The following is a 17240-nucleotide window of genomic DNA, read 5'->3' on the forward strand; positions in this document are numbered from 1 at the left end:
TATATTAGTGAAATCAAATAAGCAAAACGCACAGTGTCCCATGGCTATTTTTCCAATTTGAAAAAATCAACTTGAGCATTAAATCAAAATTGCGAAAACAAGTCATTAATAGTTTTTTAAACGAATACTGAAATAAGTAGTTTTTTGTTTTTCTGATTTTGAATTCCTACTTGAATATGAAATGAACAAATGATACACGGATTATGCAGCTTTAAATATGATCCTTTATTTTGAAAAATGTTATTGGTCAGAATTTGCGCAAGGGTGCATGCGCAAAATGGGGGGAATAAGGATACACGTATATAGCTCTGAGGAGTGAACTTCTCAGGTTTTGGTTAGTAACTCCCAGCATGAATCGGTGCACTGGCAATAAAGTCAGAAAATGCATGATGTGTGTATGCCTGCATTATTCGAACCCTTCAAAAGAAGACTGGAGCATTTAATTTACACAAATAAAACCCATTTTAAGGGTTAAAAGATACAATTGAATCAATTAAACGGTAATAATTGCAGGTTACTTATACTCATTTACTCGCCTAAATGTTGATCATGTTTTGGTCAGAAATTATAAGGTCAATTCATTTGTTGTCTAGCTATTAGTTCCCTATCTACATTATCTAGTTTAATATTTTCTGTTCATGTTAGCCATTTTGTGAAGTTAGTCATGGCATGATAGAATAAACATTAACTACTAGAATGCATTTTAATTTGAAATGCATTATGGCCATTTCTGTGTGTTATATTTACATGAGTTTTTACGTTGAAAAAGATCTAAAAACTGATCCATCTGAAAATCTATGTATGTCCTTCAAGTAAAATGTCAAAACATTTGAAGACAGTATCACCTAGAGGTAGATTACAGGGCTGGCAATTTCAATGCTGTGAATGGCAAGGGGCTTTCCAGATGGGACAATAATTGATGGTCTTATTAGAAAAGGCAGAATGTGTTGACTTGTTGCAGAGTCTTTATAACTAGTGTTGACATGATTCGCAAACTTCATTTCAAACCAAATCAACTGCTGAATGTTTGTTGTCTCTCTTTCTCTGCCTCAGCGTGGAGAGTGAGACATCAACAGAAACACATCAGATGTGGCAGCTAGCGCCTATGTCTGTCTGTAAAAATCTGGAGTCCCTAAAGTAGGCCACATGGAAAGGAGGAAAGGATAAAAAAGGAAAGAAAGGCAGATGCAGAAAAGGAGAATCTGGGCTGCCTGAATGGCTCAGATGTTTCTTTGATGTGTCATTTTTGAAGGTCTTTATCTAAACCTTATGTTTTTAATCTCAACAAGGTGAATCTGCACTTACTATAGTAGTAGAACATGCTATTAAATGATACATTAAAAAGGCTAAATCCAAATATAGACCCCTTTCAGCGTGAGCTCAGCTTGTGCATATAGTTAAAGTCGCAGTAAAGTGCCTTGACAAGCACAGTTCTATTTGGTGTTTTGAGACAGGAGCCTCAACCTGCAAGTCCAATGCAGATGAATGAGAAACAAGCGAGTAAAAGATCACAATATTTTGAAAATTTTTAATAAAAATAAATTTAATATAAAGAATAAAGAAAACATACTTGTGCTGTATATCCCAAGATACCTTCAATAAAAAAAATTACTAAGCTTCATCCATTTCTTTGCATCCGACTCACCTCTAGAAACAATCATGTGTGAAAGGCCTCGAACAACCGCAAATTCCTCCTTTGAAATGTAAACATTCAGGCCAGCGGTCCCGTACTAACCAAGGTAATTTAGTGTTTATGGAAATACACCTCTTTATAAAAAAAGAAAATGTGTATGGACGAATCATTCACAATAAGACAGTAACATGCATTTAGAAAATAAATAGGGTAATTTTTATTTCATGGTGAATTTAAGGCCTTTTACCAATATGCAATGTTTACAGAGGGAAGCAGATCAGTAGGATTAAAAGAAGAAAAAAGAAGAAAAAAAAGCAGAACAGAAAAACAAAGTAGATTAGAGTGGCAAATACTTTTTTTAGTGGGGCTTCTCTATTTGTCATCTGAACCTCAGCATCAATGGAAGATAATATTAGCAAATGCACAAATGCACCCAACACTGATATAAACATTTAGGGCCTCCGCTTCCTATATGCAGATTTCCTAGTCTGTATAGGGCACCAACCCCCTAAGGGGGGTGTATCTTACCCTAAGGAGGCACCAAAAAGTACACCAGCAGCAAGTCCTTGCACGTTATATGTTATTGAAGGACCTGGTAGCAGTCGCGGAACACTCTCCCCTTGAGACGATCTCCTTTAACTAATGGACGATCACCTCGTCCGCACAACCACCCACACCAAAGCCCCCCATAACTTCTGGAACTCTGTGTAGGGCACCAGTTTGACAAGCGCCAGCCCAAAACATTGTATTATTAACATGAAAATACTAATGTTTCACTAATGGCAAAATATATATGTATAAATATGGTCATAATACATTTCTAATTCAAATGCATTTCACTTGCAAGTGGATATTTTATCAGGCTATAGAAACTAAAGCTATATCTGCCCCTAATATTTTGTGTGAGTGTAGGTATATTTTTGTATTTGCTCAGTTGTTTATTGTGAACAACAAATGTATTGAAATTTATAGATATAGGCTTTATTGATATTCAAATGTGTGTCCTCAAAAGGAAATTTAGTGAAAAACAGCAGCAACATCAAACTCAGAGTGAACAATGTTAGCTGGAATGTCATTACTGTTGTGAGTCTCAGCTGGATGTCTTTCATGTTGATAGAGACGGTGTCGTCCTCAGCCTACTGTGGCACAGATGTGAAAAGCATTCTGTGATATGAATAGATTGGGACGCTTGTCAATTTCTGAGTAGTAATGACGTAGCATTGATTAGCCATTGATCTTCAGTCAAATTAAATGAATCCAGATAGCATGGTGTAGCTGCCATTTGACTTTTAACCCTTTCATACGTACTGTCACACATGTCATGGTTAATAACTGGGCCTCACATATTAGTGTCACACATATGTCTGCAACAGCCAGTTACATTACAAGCATTATATGGTTTTCGCACCGACACAGGCTATGCTGGTCAAGCATCTGTAATTTATATTCACTGTAACAGTTACTCATACAGTTTTTTGAAGCACAGGATATGTTCATTTTATACACATACATCCAACTAATCACCAAAGTACCACTATAAAAAGTTACAGCTCATATGCACACAGTCAATACATCAAATGCGATCTTCCTCCAATGTATGCTGCCATCGTTAACATAAGTAGCCGTTGTCATTCATCAAACAAACAGCAACTCAAAGAGTCTTTTTAAGCATATAAGCATATTTAAGCGTCTGCTCGCCGAGGGCGTCCTCCTGCGGCTTAAAAAAAATAAAAATAAAACGTGCTGCTCCGCCTCAACCAAGTGTGGGCTCAGCTCTCAGCCCCAGCGTCAAGCAGCCTGCAGGAAGCACACGCCCCCTGTCTCACAGACCCCTTCGAGGACCCGGAAGGCTCCCAAGCGCTCCTGAGGCGGACGACCCAGAGATCGAGACGTTTGCTCCGGAGTTGGTAAACAGACCACTCCGTCCCCCGGTGGAGGGCCGGGAAGAGAACATTCAGTTAAAGGTATTTTTTGCACGTTTTTCACTAATAGAGCAATTTCCTCTTTCTGGGTCACCTGGCCCACAAATGCCGTTCTCACGGCACTCTCCTGCTACACGGGCACGCAGCATTGGAAAGGGGCCCCGCTGCGCTGGCACATCAACTGCCTAGAGTTGCTGACTGTTTTCTTTTTACATAAATTGCCAAGGCGGCGTACGCTCCCGCCACATGTCGCAACTCACCCGTCATCTCCAAGTCAAGTCTTGGCACGCCACTCACATCCCCGGCGACCTCAATGTGATAGCGGACGTGCTGTCACGACAACGCTGGCCCGGTGGAGAGTGGAGGCTTCACCCCCAGTCGGTTCAGCTGATTTGGGAACGATTCGGCAAGGCCCAGGTAGACCTGTTTGCCTCCCAAGCGACCTCCCACTGCCCGATCTGGTATGCCCGAACAGAGGCTCCACTTGGGGCAGATGATCTGGCACACAGCTGGCCCTCGGGCTGCACAAGTACGCATTTCCCCCAGTGAGCCTTCTTGCACAAGTGCTGTGCAAGGTCAGGGAGGACAAGGAACAAGTCACCCTAGTGGCTCCTTACTGGCCCACCCGGGCCTGGTTCTCGGACCTCGTATTCCTCGCGACAGCCCCTCCCTGGCGAATTCCCCTGAGGAAAGACCTTCTTTCTTAGGGACGGGGCACGCTTTTGCATCCGCACCCAGACCTCTGGAACCTCCACGTCTGGCCCCTGGATGGGACACTGAAGATCTAGCTGGTCTACCACCTGCCGTCGTAGACACGATCAGCCAAGCCAGAGCCCACTCTACAAGGCAACTTTACGCTCTGCAGTGGCGCTTGTTCGCGAATTGGTGTTCTTCCGGTCTGAAGACCCACAGAGGTTAGGTCAGTGCTCCTATTCCTGCAGGAGAGGTTGGAGGGGAGGCTGTCCCCGTCCACCTTGAAGGTGTATGTTGCTGCTATCACGGCCCACCACGACGCAGTAAACGACAAGTCTTTGGGTAAGCACGACTTAATCATCAGGCTCCATCCGGTCATCGTGCTGTACCTACTCCCCCCTCCTTGAGGCTGGATCTACCACCGCGCCATTTTTTCCACATGTGACCTGAGTGGCCCATGTGACGTATTTTGCCACCTTACCTCCCCTTTCCTGGGCAGGTGTGGTCTCCGCAGGGTCTTTTCCCAACTGGGTAAGTCCCTCTTCCCACAATGCGCGTAAGGGCTCCAGCCGTTTCAATCTATTTGGGAAACATAGAGAGAAAAGAGGCCTGGCTAGGCTCGGCCCGTTCCCAGGTTGGCAAACGTCCCCTGCTTAGGGTAACCAATAGGATTCCGACGACTTTTTAAGGGGCATTGGGGAAGGGTACGTGCAGTCTGACACAACTGGTCGAATTTGCACATGAAATACTGCTCTTGTGTCAGCAGTACACGTACACGGCTCAGGGCATGGTGTGATTTGAATTGGACACCTAGTGTCGCTTCTTCGACACAACGCTGAAGTGAGTGACAGACGGGGAATGTCTAGGTTATGGATGTAACCTCTATTCCCTGATGGAGGGAACGAGACGTTGTGTCCTCCCGGCCACGTCACTGAGCCGAGCCACTGTAGTGGCCGGACCATTTCCGGCTCCTCAGAAAAACCCTGAATGAACTCTACGTATTTGCCCACTTTTATTCCCGTATGTCCGGGGGCGGGGTATGCAAATACTGTCTGCCTAATTCCCATTGGCCTTTTTTCATAGATCAGAGGCATATTCGGCGCTCAAGCTAGTGTCGCTTCTTCGACACAACGTCTCGTTCCCTCCATCAGGGAATGGAGGTTACATCCGTAACCTCATACCTAAACGCAATCTTCCCATGCACGCAGCCATGTCTGCTTATTAGGTGCAGATGTTGATTTCATTCACACAAACAGCAACTCAAACAGTCTTTTCGGCATATAATACATGTTTATTTTATGAAACAGACAGCCAAACTATCACAAAAGCACCACAATAACAGTTTAAAGCTTGTATCCTCACAGTGAGCACATGCTGAGCATGATTATCATGCACACACACACACACAAACACACACACAATGTCTGAGATATCAAACTGGACTACTGATATTTTTTGTTCATTTATTTTTTTATAATATTTTTTCGATTTCTCTTCCCAGTCCCAGTATGTGAGTGTGACAAGAAAGCTGAGATTCATGTAAACTCAAATTCTCTTTTTTTCATCAGAGATGAGAGATGAGGAAGAGAAAGGTGACATTTGGAATTTGAATGTCACATCTGGAAAAAAATGGCCCTTTGTTGAATGCTTGAGATAAATTGCTCTGATAAGGACAGCGCTGCATGCATTAGTGGTCTTTAGCCAGGCAAGAAAAGCAGGTGCTGGTGTTAAGGCTAAGATCACATTGCACAGCCAGGGCCTGAAAATGTCAAGGTGCAATTTACAAATTGATTTCCGCGACAACAGAGAGTCAATAGAGAAGTGCATGTCACAATACACACAATACGAGGAGCTCATCTCCTCAATGACTTATCTCTGCAATACTCGTTTAAAGGGATGAAAGGAGGGTGCCCTGTGTTTCAATGCTGTATAGGTACATTTCTCTGACTTTTCATAAACCAAAGACAACATTATAAAATTAATTGACATTGACTTTTCAATTACCCTGATCTGATGTACAGAAAAAGAGATAGATAGGCAGACACATATACACACACATAAATGAACTCATCTGGCAGTACAAAGCCTTATCCAACTTCTTACTTTTCTTTGAAGAGCCACTGAAGTGTTGAAAATATAAAGTAAGAAACCGTCATGGTTACTGTTGTAACCTCCGTTCCCCGATGGAAGGAACGAGACGTTGTGCCGATTGTAGTTACACAAGGGGTCTCTTCTGAGAGCCTCGTGTACCTCTCAACTTGAGAAAAGGCCAATGTCAAGTTGGCAGACAAAATTTGCATACATAGTGTGGGCCATGCACTACCCGTGATATGTGACTTCCGGGCCAGGTGCAAGCAGGCTGCTGCATGTTAAAAGCAGCTGGGTCGGATGCACGTAACCCTCCCCAACGCCCCCCCCCCACTAAAAGGTGTCATATACTGCTCTTAGGTTCTCAGTACCCATACGGGAACAGGCGATATGACTTGTATGGGAGCCAGTCGGCCAGCCGCAACCTTTTCTCTCCCTATGCTTCTAGTCATAGAGTTAAAAAGCCTTATCTTAACGCCATAGGTGTGTCGGGGAAGGCGTCCTTTCCCATTCCTATTATTTCAGGGGGAAAAGGCCCTACAGAGACCACGACCTGCCCAGACTGGGGGGATATAACTCGTAGCCAATACACACAGGGGTTTTCAAGACACATGTGGACATGGTGCGGTGGTAGATCCTGCCTGACAAGGGAGGAGTTTCTACAGACATGGTGACAGGGGTGCAGCAGGTACTGCCCAAGGGAGACGCGGTCCTGCCAGCATTGGGACCGTACCGCGGAAAATACGTCACAGAGAGTTGCCTGAAGGTTGCAGAACCTAGCAAAGGTGTTGGGTGTTGCCCAGGCCACCGCTCTGCAGATGTCTGCTAAGGATGACTGCCTGGGTATGATAGGCAAGGGAAATAGCATCAACAACCCAATGAGCTAACCTCTGTTTGGAGACAGCGTTCCCTTTCCGCCATCTGCCAAAGCAGATAAAGAGCTGCTCAGATCATCTAAAGCCCTGCGTGCGGTCCATGTAGATATGCAAAGCACGTACCGGACACAGCAACAAAGAGGCTGGGTCTGCCTCCTCCCGGGGCAGCGCTTGCAGGTTCATGACCTGGTCCCCTAAGGGGGTCGTAGGAACCTTGGGCACGTAGCCCGGTCACAGTCTTAGGATGACGTGAGCACCTGCCGGACTGAACTCCAGACAAGTGTCGCTGACAGAGAACGCTTGCAGGTCCCCAACCCTCTTGATGGAAGTGAGCGCGATCAGGAGCGAGTAGCGTAATATCCGAGAACCAGGTCTGGGTGGGCCAATAAGGAGCCACCAAGGTGACCTGTTCCTCGTCCTCCTTGACCTTGCACAGCACCAGCGCAAGAAGGCTCACTGGGGGAAATGCATAATTGCGCAGCCCCCGGGGCCAGCTTTGTGCCAGCGTCTGTGCCGAGAAGGGCCTCCGTTAGGGAGTACCTGATTCGTGGCTGCCTCCAAAGGAGGAGATGGCGGGCGAGTTGTGACATGTGACGGGAGCGTACGCCGCCATGGTGATTTATGTACACTACCGTGCCGGTGCTGTCTGAAAGGATCAAGACGTGCTTGCACTGAATCAGCGGGAGCAACCTCCGCAGGTCAAGGAGTACAGCCAACAACTCGAGGCAGTTGATGTGCTAATGCAGACGGGGCCACACAGGAAAGCACACGGCGCCCCAACCCAGTTGAGAGGCATCTGTGTTTACCACGACACATCTGGACACCTGCTGTAGGGGGACTCCTGTCCACAGAAAACAGAGGCCTGTCCAAGGGTAGAAAGTCTGACGGCAGGAAGGGGTGATAAACACATGGTGTGTGCCGTGGCGCCATGCCCATCTTGGGACTCGAGTCTGAAGCCAGTGCTGGAGCGGTATCAGATGCATCGGCGGAAAGGGAATCATATGCCCCAGGAGCTTCTGGAACCGTTTGAGAGGAACCGCTGTGCTTGGCCTGAAGCAAGCGAGGCATGCGAATACTGACTGCGTACGCTCGGTTTTGAGGCGCGCTGACATTGAGACTGAGTCTAACTCCAAACCGAGAAAAGAGATGCTCTGAACCGGAGAGAGCTTGCTCTTCTCCCAGTTGACCTGAAGCCCTAAATGGCTGAGGTGCGTGAGCACCTGGTCCCTGTGGATGCATAGTAACTCTCGAGCGTGTGCTAGGATGAGCCAGTCGTCGAGGTAATTGAGTGTGCGGATGCCCACTTCCCGTAGCGGGGCTGCCTCTGCGACCATGGTGAAGACGTGAGGGGACAGGGATAGGCCAAAGGGGAGGACCATGTACTGATATGCCTGGCTGTCGAACGCGAACCGTAAGAAGTGTCATTGTTGAGGCAGAATGGAGACGTGGAAGTATGCGTCCTTCAGGTCTACTGCCACGAACCAATCTTGATGCCGAACGCAGGTTACAATTCGCCTCTGCATGAGCATTTTGAACGGGAGTCTGTATAAAGTCCGGTTGAGAACTTGCAGGTCCAAGATTGGCCACAACCCACCACCTTTTTTGACTATGATGAAGTAAGGGCTGTAGAAACACTTCTTCATCTCGGCTGGAGGGACAGGCTCTATTGCATCCTTGAGTAGCAGAGTGGCAATCTCTGCTCATAAAGTGCTGGCATTTTGCCGCGTTGCTGTTTTTTTTACATCAATAATGTCCTGACTATTCTCTGTGATCAGTTGAATGCCACTTTGGTGAATTAAAGTACCAATTTCCATCCGAAACAGCAAAATCTGTACATTATTCAAACTTTTGGAATTAAACTTTGTGAAAATACAGCATGTAATTGCACCCGTGCTAGTTTTTGATGCTTTTTGCAGATGCTGGATACCTGTGTCTAGTAATTAAATACAGTAAAATGTCTTTTTTTAATATTTTTTTTTACCTTTTACTGCTGTCTGTGGTGCCTTTTTCTCATTAAATCAAATAATTTCCATTTTTTATTTCTAAGCAGGAAGACAACTTCACTATACACAGAAAAGTTTTTTTTTCCCCACTTATTTAGGCTATATATGGTAATTCAAGTCAACGTGTTAAGTTAACATGAACATTACTAAACGTATTTACAATGCTTATATTTTTGCTTATTATGTATGTATTAGTTTATTAATTAGAGTACTTATAAAGTATTAACAATTTTCATAGTAGCTAAATTAAAGAAAACTAATGACACATTAATTTATTCATAAATTCACAGTATGCCCACCTCTTCAGACAATACTACACCACTGCCTCGTAGCCACTGTTACACACTTTAAACACAAAAGCTCTATTCACAAAGGAATACAAATGTTTAAAGTCTAGGCAATTAAGTTATATTTCATAAAATGATGACACTCTGTGCTGAAAAATTCAAAGCATTGATAGAACAAATCTCTGACCTGGTCAAGAAGAGCATCTTCAGAGTGGAAGACATCACACACACACACACATGTTGGTGCAGCTATCCTTAGACATAATTATTTTTATACTTTACAAACTATAGATTCTATCCTCTACCCCTAAACGTAACCCTCACAAAAAAGTTCTACATTTTTACATTTTCAAAGAAACATCCTTTAGTATGTTTTTGAAGCTAACTGAATAATGAGGACATTAGAAATGTAATCATAAACTACATTTATATCATAATACCCTTGTAATTTCCAGTTTGTAACCAAAAAAAAATGTTCCTTGTAAACCACCCAAACTCGGCCACACACACACACACACACACACACACACACACACACACACACACACACACACACACACAGACACACACAAACACTTGTTTTTCTACAATGGGGGAGACTTTCCATTAAACGCTTTTCCACTATAGCCTTGCACCATGAGTCACGAGACCAAAATCGCTCTACATTCTCACCATCAGGCCAAAAGCCCGCAGTGTTGCCCTAAAACCTGCCTTTAATAGGCCACCCTGGTGCATACTTCACACACCCTGACCATTTCACAAGCCAAAACAAACACGCATGTTATCGATTTATCTACAATATCAAGTTTATATTGTATGGAAACATTAGCTAGCTAGCAAGATAATTTAACATTAAATCACTGACTTCAACTGCCATGGTGTCCCGAGTAGGGATGCACCGATCCGATATCCGGAACTGAAGCTTTTAGATGGATCAGGTATCGGTCTGACGAGCCCGATCCAAATCCGATACTGTTTGTTAGTCATGTTAGTTACTGTCAAGCTCCAAACATTACATAAAAGAACCGTAAAAACACAATTAAAGTAGTTCATATGACTGGCATTTTATTCAAAGCCACTTGAAGACGTGCAATAGCTCTGTGAATCACAAAAGGCTGTGTTTACTAAGTTAATATATAAAATGCACGTGCAGCCCCAGTGCGTCAGTGAATGGCGTTGCCCTGTTTACTCACACAATCGTGGCTATTTTTAGCCTTCACAATATTTGTGCTCAAACAACATCTCAGATGTAGATGCTCAATAGTTCGGTTCACTTATAATATGCATTTAGAACAAGACTGGAGCTGCTTTTTTTTTTTTTTTTTTTTACCAGAATTTGAATAAGAAGCGAATTAAACTACTTTGAACTTGCCTAAAAACAGACACATACAGGAATTCCTGGAGAGTTGAGAATGTCAACATTGGGTTTAAAAGTTAAAGGTACATGATTGAGATATATTACTATATATTACTATTATAATATATTATTATTATCATTTGTTTACAAATGATAAATATAAAAAAAAAAAAAAAATCGGCTTCTTTTCTACTGATGACTTATACTGGAATTACTGTTAATTTTGCTGCAACATTATACTAGTATACTAGTTAACAATAAAGTTTTTCTAAATAAGCTATACATTTATATTTAAATAATGTGTAGTTAGATGCGTGTGTTTCTTTACATATTAAAGAGTACACCCAATTAGTTCCACACAATAATGTAAAGCTATTCTACACTGATTATGCAAAAAACAATACTGTATCGGCATCGGTATCAGATGATACTGAGATTTCCGATATCAAAATGGGATCGAAAGAGAAAAAGTGGTATCGGTACGTCCCTAGTCCACAGTGGTCTCTCCACTAACAGCAGGATGATGTCCCAGCACACTGTCCATGATCTCGAACCACGGAAAGTTCTTCCTTTGGGCACCGCTTTGGCCATTGTGCATCTTAACAGATTTGTAATGTGTCCGCAATATTTTTCACTGAGATGCAAGTGCGTGAAGTCACACAAATATGTCAGCACCCAGAGATGTACAAAGTTAGTGATAAACATTCCATTTTATTAAATTATATCGATCAATGTGTCATAGTTCCAACATTACAAGATTTTTAAATCTTGTTTAACAAACGCTTGTAGATACTGGTGTACAAAATACAGTAAATTAAACTCATGTTTGATGATCGTACACCTGTAGCACAAATGCAAGCATAGCAGTATTGTTTATCAATTAGGTTGCTAGGAAACAGTCAAACCCCTGTTATGCTAACGAAAGTGTTGCAGTTTTGGTTGTTTAAACTTCAGTTTCCAAGCATCTGTCAATGGAATTCCTTTATGGTCAGAGTTCGGAGATTTCAAGTAGGAATATCCAAAATCCGACTTGAATGAAATGCCACACGAGTGTCTCGCTAAACTCCGCCTTTGATTTTGACAGCGCCTCAATCCCCAGTTGGCCTTCTTTGGGCCAAGGGTAATTGGCGAGCCAAAGGCCATTGGCCATTGGCCCAGAATAAGCTGCGAGGAGGCATGATTACCCCACACCTATAATTTTGCTTCTGAAGTTAGTATTTAACCACTGGATGTGGTTGGAGTCTTATGAATTACTTCTATGTTACCTTTATTTGATTTTTGGAGCTGCAAAGATCTGATCACCATTCAATTACATTGTAAGGACCTACGTAGCTGAAATATTCTTCTAAAAATCTTACAATCTGGGATGTGTAAATGATGAGAGAATTTTCATTTTTGGGTGAACTATCCCCTTTAAAAGGATCGTTTACCCTAATATTAAAATCACCTCATGTTGTTTTTACCTGTATGACTTTCTTTCTTCCATGGAACACAACAGGGAGTGTTAGGCAGAATGTTAGCCCCATTCACTTTCAAGGTATGGAAAAAAGAGTAGTGTCAACTTTCATAAAAATTGTATCTCTTGTGCTCCACAGAGAAAGAAAGACATACATGTTTTAACACCATGAGGGTGAGCAGATGATGACAGAATTTTCATTTTGGATGAATTAAACCTTTGCAAAATCTGCAAAGCTGTAATTGCTGCATGTGGAGGAACCTAAGCCATTTTCTTTGTGGAACCTGTTGGCAGGTCCCCACAAATTGAGTGATTTCAGGTATTACTATCCTTGGGGGACATTTGTTCTTTACAATCAGTGCATTTTGCATAGTCAAGCTATATTCACCTGCCTGTCCAAGTATGCATGACACAATGTCTAATCAAATAGTCTGTTTGAAGAAAGGACATCAGATAAGAAAGTGTTAAGTATAGGTTACACATCAGCTCTTTTCTTTCAAGCATGCGCACCATGACAAGGCCAATCGTGGTCTGATTAACATGCCGGATCAAATTAAAACATTTATGTCATTTTAAGAAAACACATTTTTGTATTAGTCCAACTGAAATCAAACTTTTAAAGTGCATTAAAATGTAATGAATGTCTGCAAAGCCTGATCCACACACTGAAATCGAAATATGTCGGTATTGTATGAACAGCAATATAAGAGTAGTTGACATTAGACACTTTTGGGAAGTTGACCAGTCTTGCAGTGTAACATACTCTATCTGAAATTACTGCAAACAGCATTTTATAAGTATAATGCATGCAGATTTATGTCAGGAGAGACTACATGGAATCATTTGTACCTTCAGAAATGTTTTAGAAAAATTTTGAAAACTTGAGTTTTATAGTAAAAAGTTTTAAAGAAGTATGATAAACAAATTCACAGTGTTTGAGTTTACGCTTGATGTCCTTTGTCAAATATGGCTCCTGAAGCAACCCTCAGTTGCAAAGCACTGGTCTAAGTCATATGAAACGTCAGACTTTTCTTTCTCTAGATGGATATTAGCCACACGTTTACCCACTCTCACTCTGACCACTGACAGGTAGTCAGATAAAGCTCCAACCAATATATGAAGAAGAGGAGGTAAAAAGCCCTTGAAGAACACTTAGAGTACCACTCAAAGCTGATTAGAGGAGAGCTGGAGAACACTGCTATCTAACACTGACCTAATGCCCATTTTGAAGTTTATCTTGGTGCTGACATTTGCAATAGAAACCAGTCATGCCTCAGTAAAAAACGCTAATTTTAACCCAAACCGGTGATTTAATGGTGAGTGGTTTTAATAAACTGGTCAGGGAGACATAAGAGTACGAGGAGGTGAGAAGCCAAGAGATTGCATGATAAGCCCATTGAACATACAGTGTTCTTTTAATGTAAATGGAAGTCTGAAGGACTTTAAAGGGTTCTAAACTATAATAAATGTTTGTAATTTTAACGGTAAAAGACTCTTAATATTCTACAGAAATAAAACGTTGATTAATGAATATTAACTGTAAAATAATTTTCATGTATAATTAATGGTAAAAATGTACATTATGTTTAACAAAAGAGTACATTACTTTTTACAGTAAATTATTGTTAACATTACAGTAAAAAACAATACTTGGGCATTCCCACAATTCCCAGCTTGACCCATTATATTTTATGGGAATAGTTATGTTTCTTCTTATTTTTTATATAAATCACGTACATTGGGGTGTTCTGTTTTATATTTAATGTAGTTTAGTTCATGTTTACTGCATTATTTAAATTTCACATGTGTTACCCTGATGTGTGTGTGAGTGACTCTGAGCACTGTCTCTTCATGTTTATTGGTCATTGCTCCTGGAAGAGCCACTAATGGTGAACTTCATATTGTCATGTGCTCCTCTGTAATTTTACAGTGATTAACAATACCTTATAAAATAAAAAGCAGATGTTGTGCTGCCTAATTTTGAGTAGGTCCCCCTCGTGCGGCCAAAACAGTGCCAACCCGCATCTCAGAATAGCATTCTGAGATTATATTATTTTAACCACAATTCTACAGAGCGGTTATCTGAGTTACTGTAGACTTTGTCAGTTTGAACCAGTCTAGCCATTCTCTGTTGTCCTCTCTCATCAACAAGGCATTTCCATCCACAGAACTGCCGCTCACTGGTTGTTTTTTGTGGACTGGTATGAGTGTTTCTGTAACTGCTGATCTCCTGGGATTTTCATGCACATCAGTCTCTAGAATTTACTCTGTGAACGGAAATGCCTTGTTGATAAGAGAGGTCAACAGAGAATGGCCAGACTGGTTCGAACTGACAAAGTCTACGGTAACTCAGATAACCGTTCTGTACAATTGTGGTGAAAAGAATATCATCTCAGAATGCTATTCTGATATGCAGGTTGGTGCAGTTTTGGCGGCACGAGGGGGACCTACACAAAATTAGGCAAGTGGTTTTAATGTTGTGGCTGATCGGTGTATATATATATATATATATATATATATATATATATATATATATATATATATATATATATATATATATATATATATATATATATATATATATATATATATATATATATATATATATATAGATATATATATATATATATATATATATATATATATATATATATATATATATATTGTAAGGTCATTTTAGGTTTAAGGTAATCTCTGCAAACATACTAATTGGCCATTATGGAACATTGCTTGATATGGAGGGATTTAGTTTTAAGGGCAATTTGATTGCGTTCAAGTGAACTGCAAACTTAGTGTTCTATTCTGTTCTATTAGACTGAATGCATCTGTATTGCCTACTTTGATGGTTTACACTGTGAGGCCTAGTTAAGTAACTGCATTCAATCCCAGCTCTGGAGAAATAAGTGTGATTCATAACTGAAAGTTATGATGGTTTGAGTGCTATCTCCCTCTTCTGCACATCCCACACAAATATGCTCCATCCTTCTCTCTCTTTACACACAGAGACATGAAAAAAGTCACTTGTTCTTGTAATTTTCGCACTCAAAATACTGCTATGTTCACTACAATTTGTTGTGTGAATAACCACTGCCTATTGCGAGTGATAATATAAAGAGGAGTTGGGTACCAGTTGGAACGGGCACAGATGCGACGAGAAAAACGGTCTCAGTGTATTTCAGCAATAGTCATTTAGATACATGTTCTAGGGAACATTTCAACATCTTATTAGTATGATAAGAATAAGCAGAACTGTAGAACGATAGTAAACTTGGCATATAACATTTCCTGCGCTAAAGTTGCAAATCAAAACAAAGTGCAATATTCTGAATAATGGGTAGCCTATACAGTAAGTCTCGCTGCCCAAATAAATGAAGCACATTAACAAGGTTTTAACCTATACCAAATTGAACGACTGAATATTTAAACGTCTCTTTGCGCACAAAATAGGCTACATGATATGCACACTGTTTGTGAGTATTAAATAAGTTGTGATATTATTGTGAATCTATTTATTATAATTGATTTAAACTCACCTTGGTTTGGATGACCGGGGTCGGACAACATCAATCCCGGTAAAGCAAACACGAAGAAAAATCTTTCGAAAGACATTTTAGTATCCAGTTGTACAAGCAAGACCGTAGTGACTAAAGCGAAGAATCCACCTAAAAAAATCCAGTAATTAAATTCCTTTAACTACAATAAACGATTTTTGCGCCGTCAACCGCCTCGTTCCCCGCACCGCGAAAACGCGGATACAAAGCGATAGAAATGACAGCTCATTACGAACAACTTCTGGTGGCACTTGAAAAACTTACTGATTTTACCCCATAAAAGAGGGTTGAGATTCTGCGATAAGTTACCGCTTAGGCTCACTGGTTGTCAACACCTCATATGATGAACTGGAGTAAGTGTGTTCTCCAGTCGTCAATATCCATAAACGGGCTCTCCTCCCTCTCTTCGTGACACCGCTGTCGACACGAGCCTGGCGAGTATCACGCGCCTTAAACTTGTCAATTCAGTCTCGCGCACGCAGACTGCTCTGGCACAAGAGCTTCCACGATGCTCTCAGTCTCTGAAGCGCGAAAAGCGTGCTTGACGTGAAAAGCCCAAGTGACTTTTCTGGATCTCGACGGAAGACCAGTTCAGCACTAGAGGGTGTTATTCTCTACTCTGTGCTGTTTCGTCCCGCGGTTCAGTCTAGACTGAGAAACCAGCTTGTGTATAAGCGTTCGCAACAGTAAATCAGTAACATGTACTGGTGAAACTCGAAAAATTAGAATATCGTGCAAAAGTTCATTCATTTCAGTAATTCAACTTAAAAGGTGAAACTAATATATTATATAGACTCATTACAAGCAAAGTAAGATATTTCAAGCCTTTATTTGATATAATTTTGATGATTATGGCTTACAGCTTATGAAAACCCCAAATTCAGAATCTCAGAAAATTAGAATATTGTGAAAAGGTTCAGTATTGTAGGCACAAAGTGTCACACTCTAATCAGCTAAACACCTGCAAAGGGTTCCTGAGCCTTTAAATGGTATCTCAGTCTGGTTCAGTTGAATTCACAATCATGGGGAAGACTGCTGACCTGACAGTTGTGCAGAAAACCATCATTGACACCCTCCACAAGGAGGGAAAGCCTCAAAAGGTAATTGCAAAAGAAGTTGGATGTTCTCAAAGTGCTGTATCAAAGCACATTAATAGAAAGTTAAGTGGAAGGGAAAAGTGTGGAAGAAAAAGGTGCACAAGCAGCAGGGATGACCGTAGCCTGGAGAGGATTGTCAAGAAAAGGCCATTCAAATGTGTGGGGAGCTTCACAAGGAGTGGACTGAGGCTGGAGTTACTGCATCAAGAGCCACCACACACAGACGGGTCCTGGACATGGGCTTCAAATGTCAAACGTCTTACCTGGGCTAAAGAAAA

At 41.5% G+C, this 17240-nt stretch overlaps 1 protein-coding gene across 2 annotated transcripts in view; it reads right to left on the reverse strand.

The window, feature by feature from the left end:
- LOC127651615 (ephrin type-A receptor 6-like) overlaps positions 1 to 16332 on the reverse strand; it is a 272024-nt gene extending 255692 nt beyond the window's left edge. Inside the window, exon 1 of one of the 2 annotated variants that reach the window (XM_052137535.1) lies at positions 15848 to 16332. In XM_052137535.1, the coding sequence (XP_051993495.1) occupies positions 15848 to 15923 (76 nt within the window). In that variant the 5' untranslated portion in view covers positions 15924 to 16332. The remainder of the gene's footprint in view (positions 1 to 15847) is intronic. The other variant, XM_052137536.1, reaches the window with a different exon arrangement.
- Between the last annotated feature and the right edge of the window lie 908 nt (positions 16333 to 17240).

Source organism: Xyrauchen texanus, chromosome 11 (genome assembly GCF_025860055.1).
Source record: "Xyrauchen texanus isolate HMW12.3.18 chromosome 11, RBS_HiC_50CHRs, whole genome shotgun sequence".
NCBI classification, from domain to species: Eukaryota; Metazoa; Chordata; class Actinopteri; order Cypriniformes; family Catostomidae; genus Xyrauchen; species Xyrauchen texanus.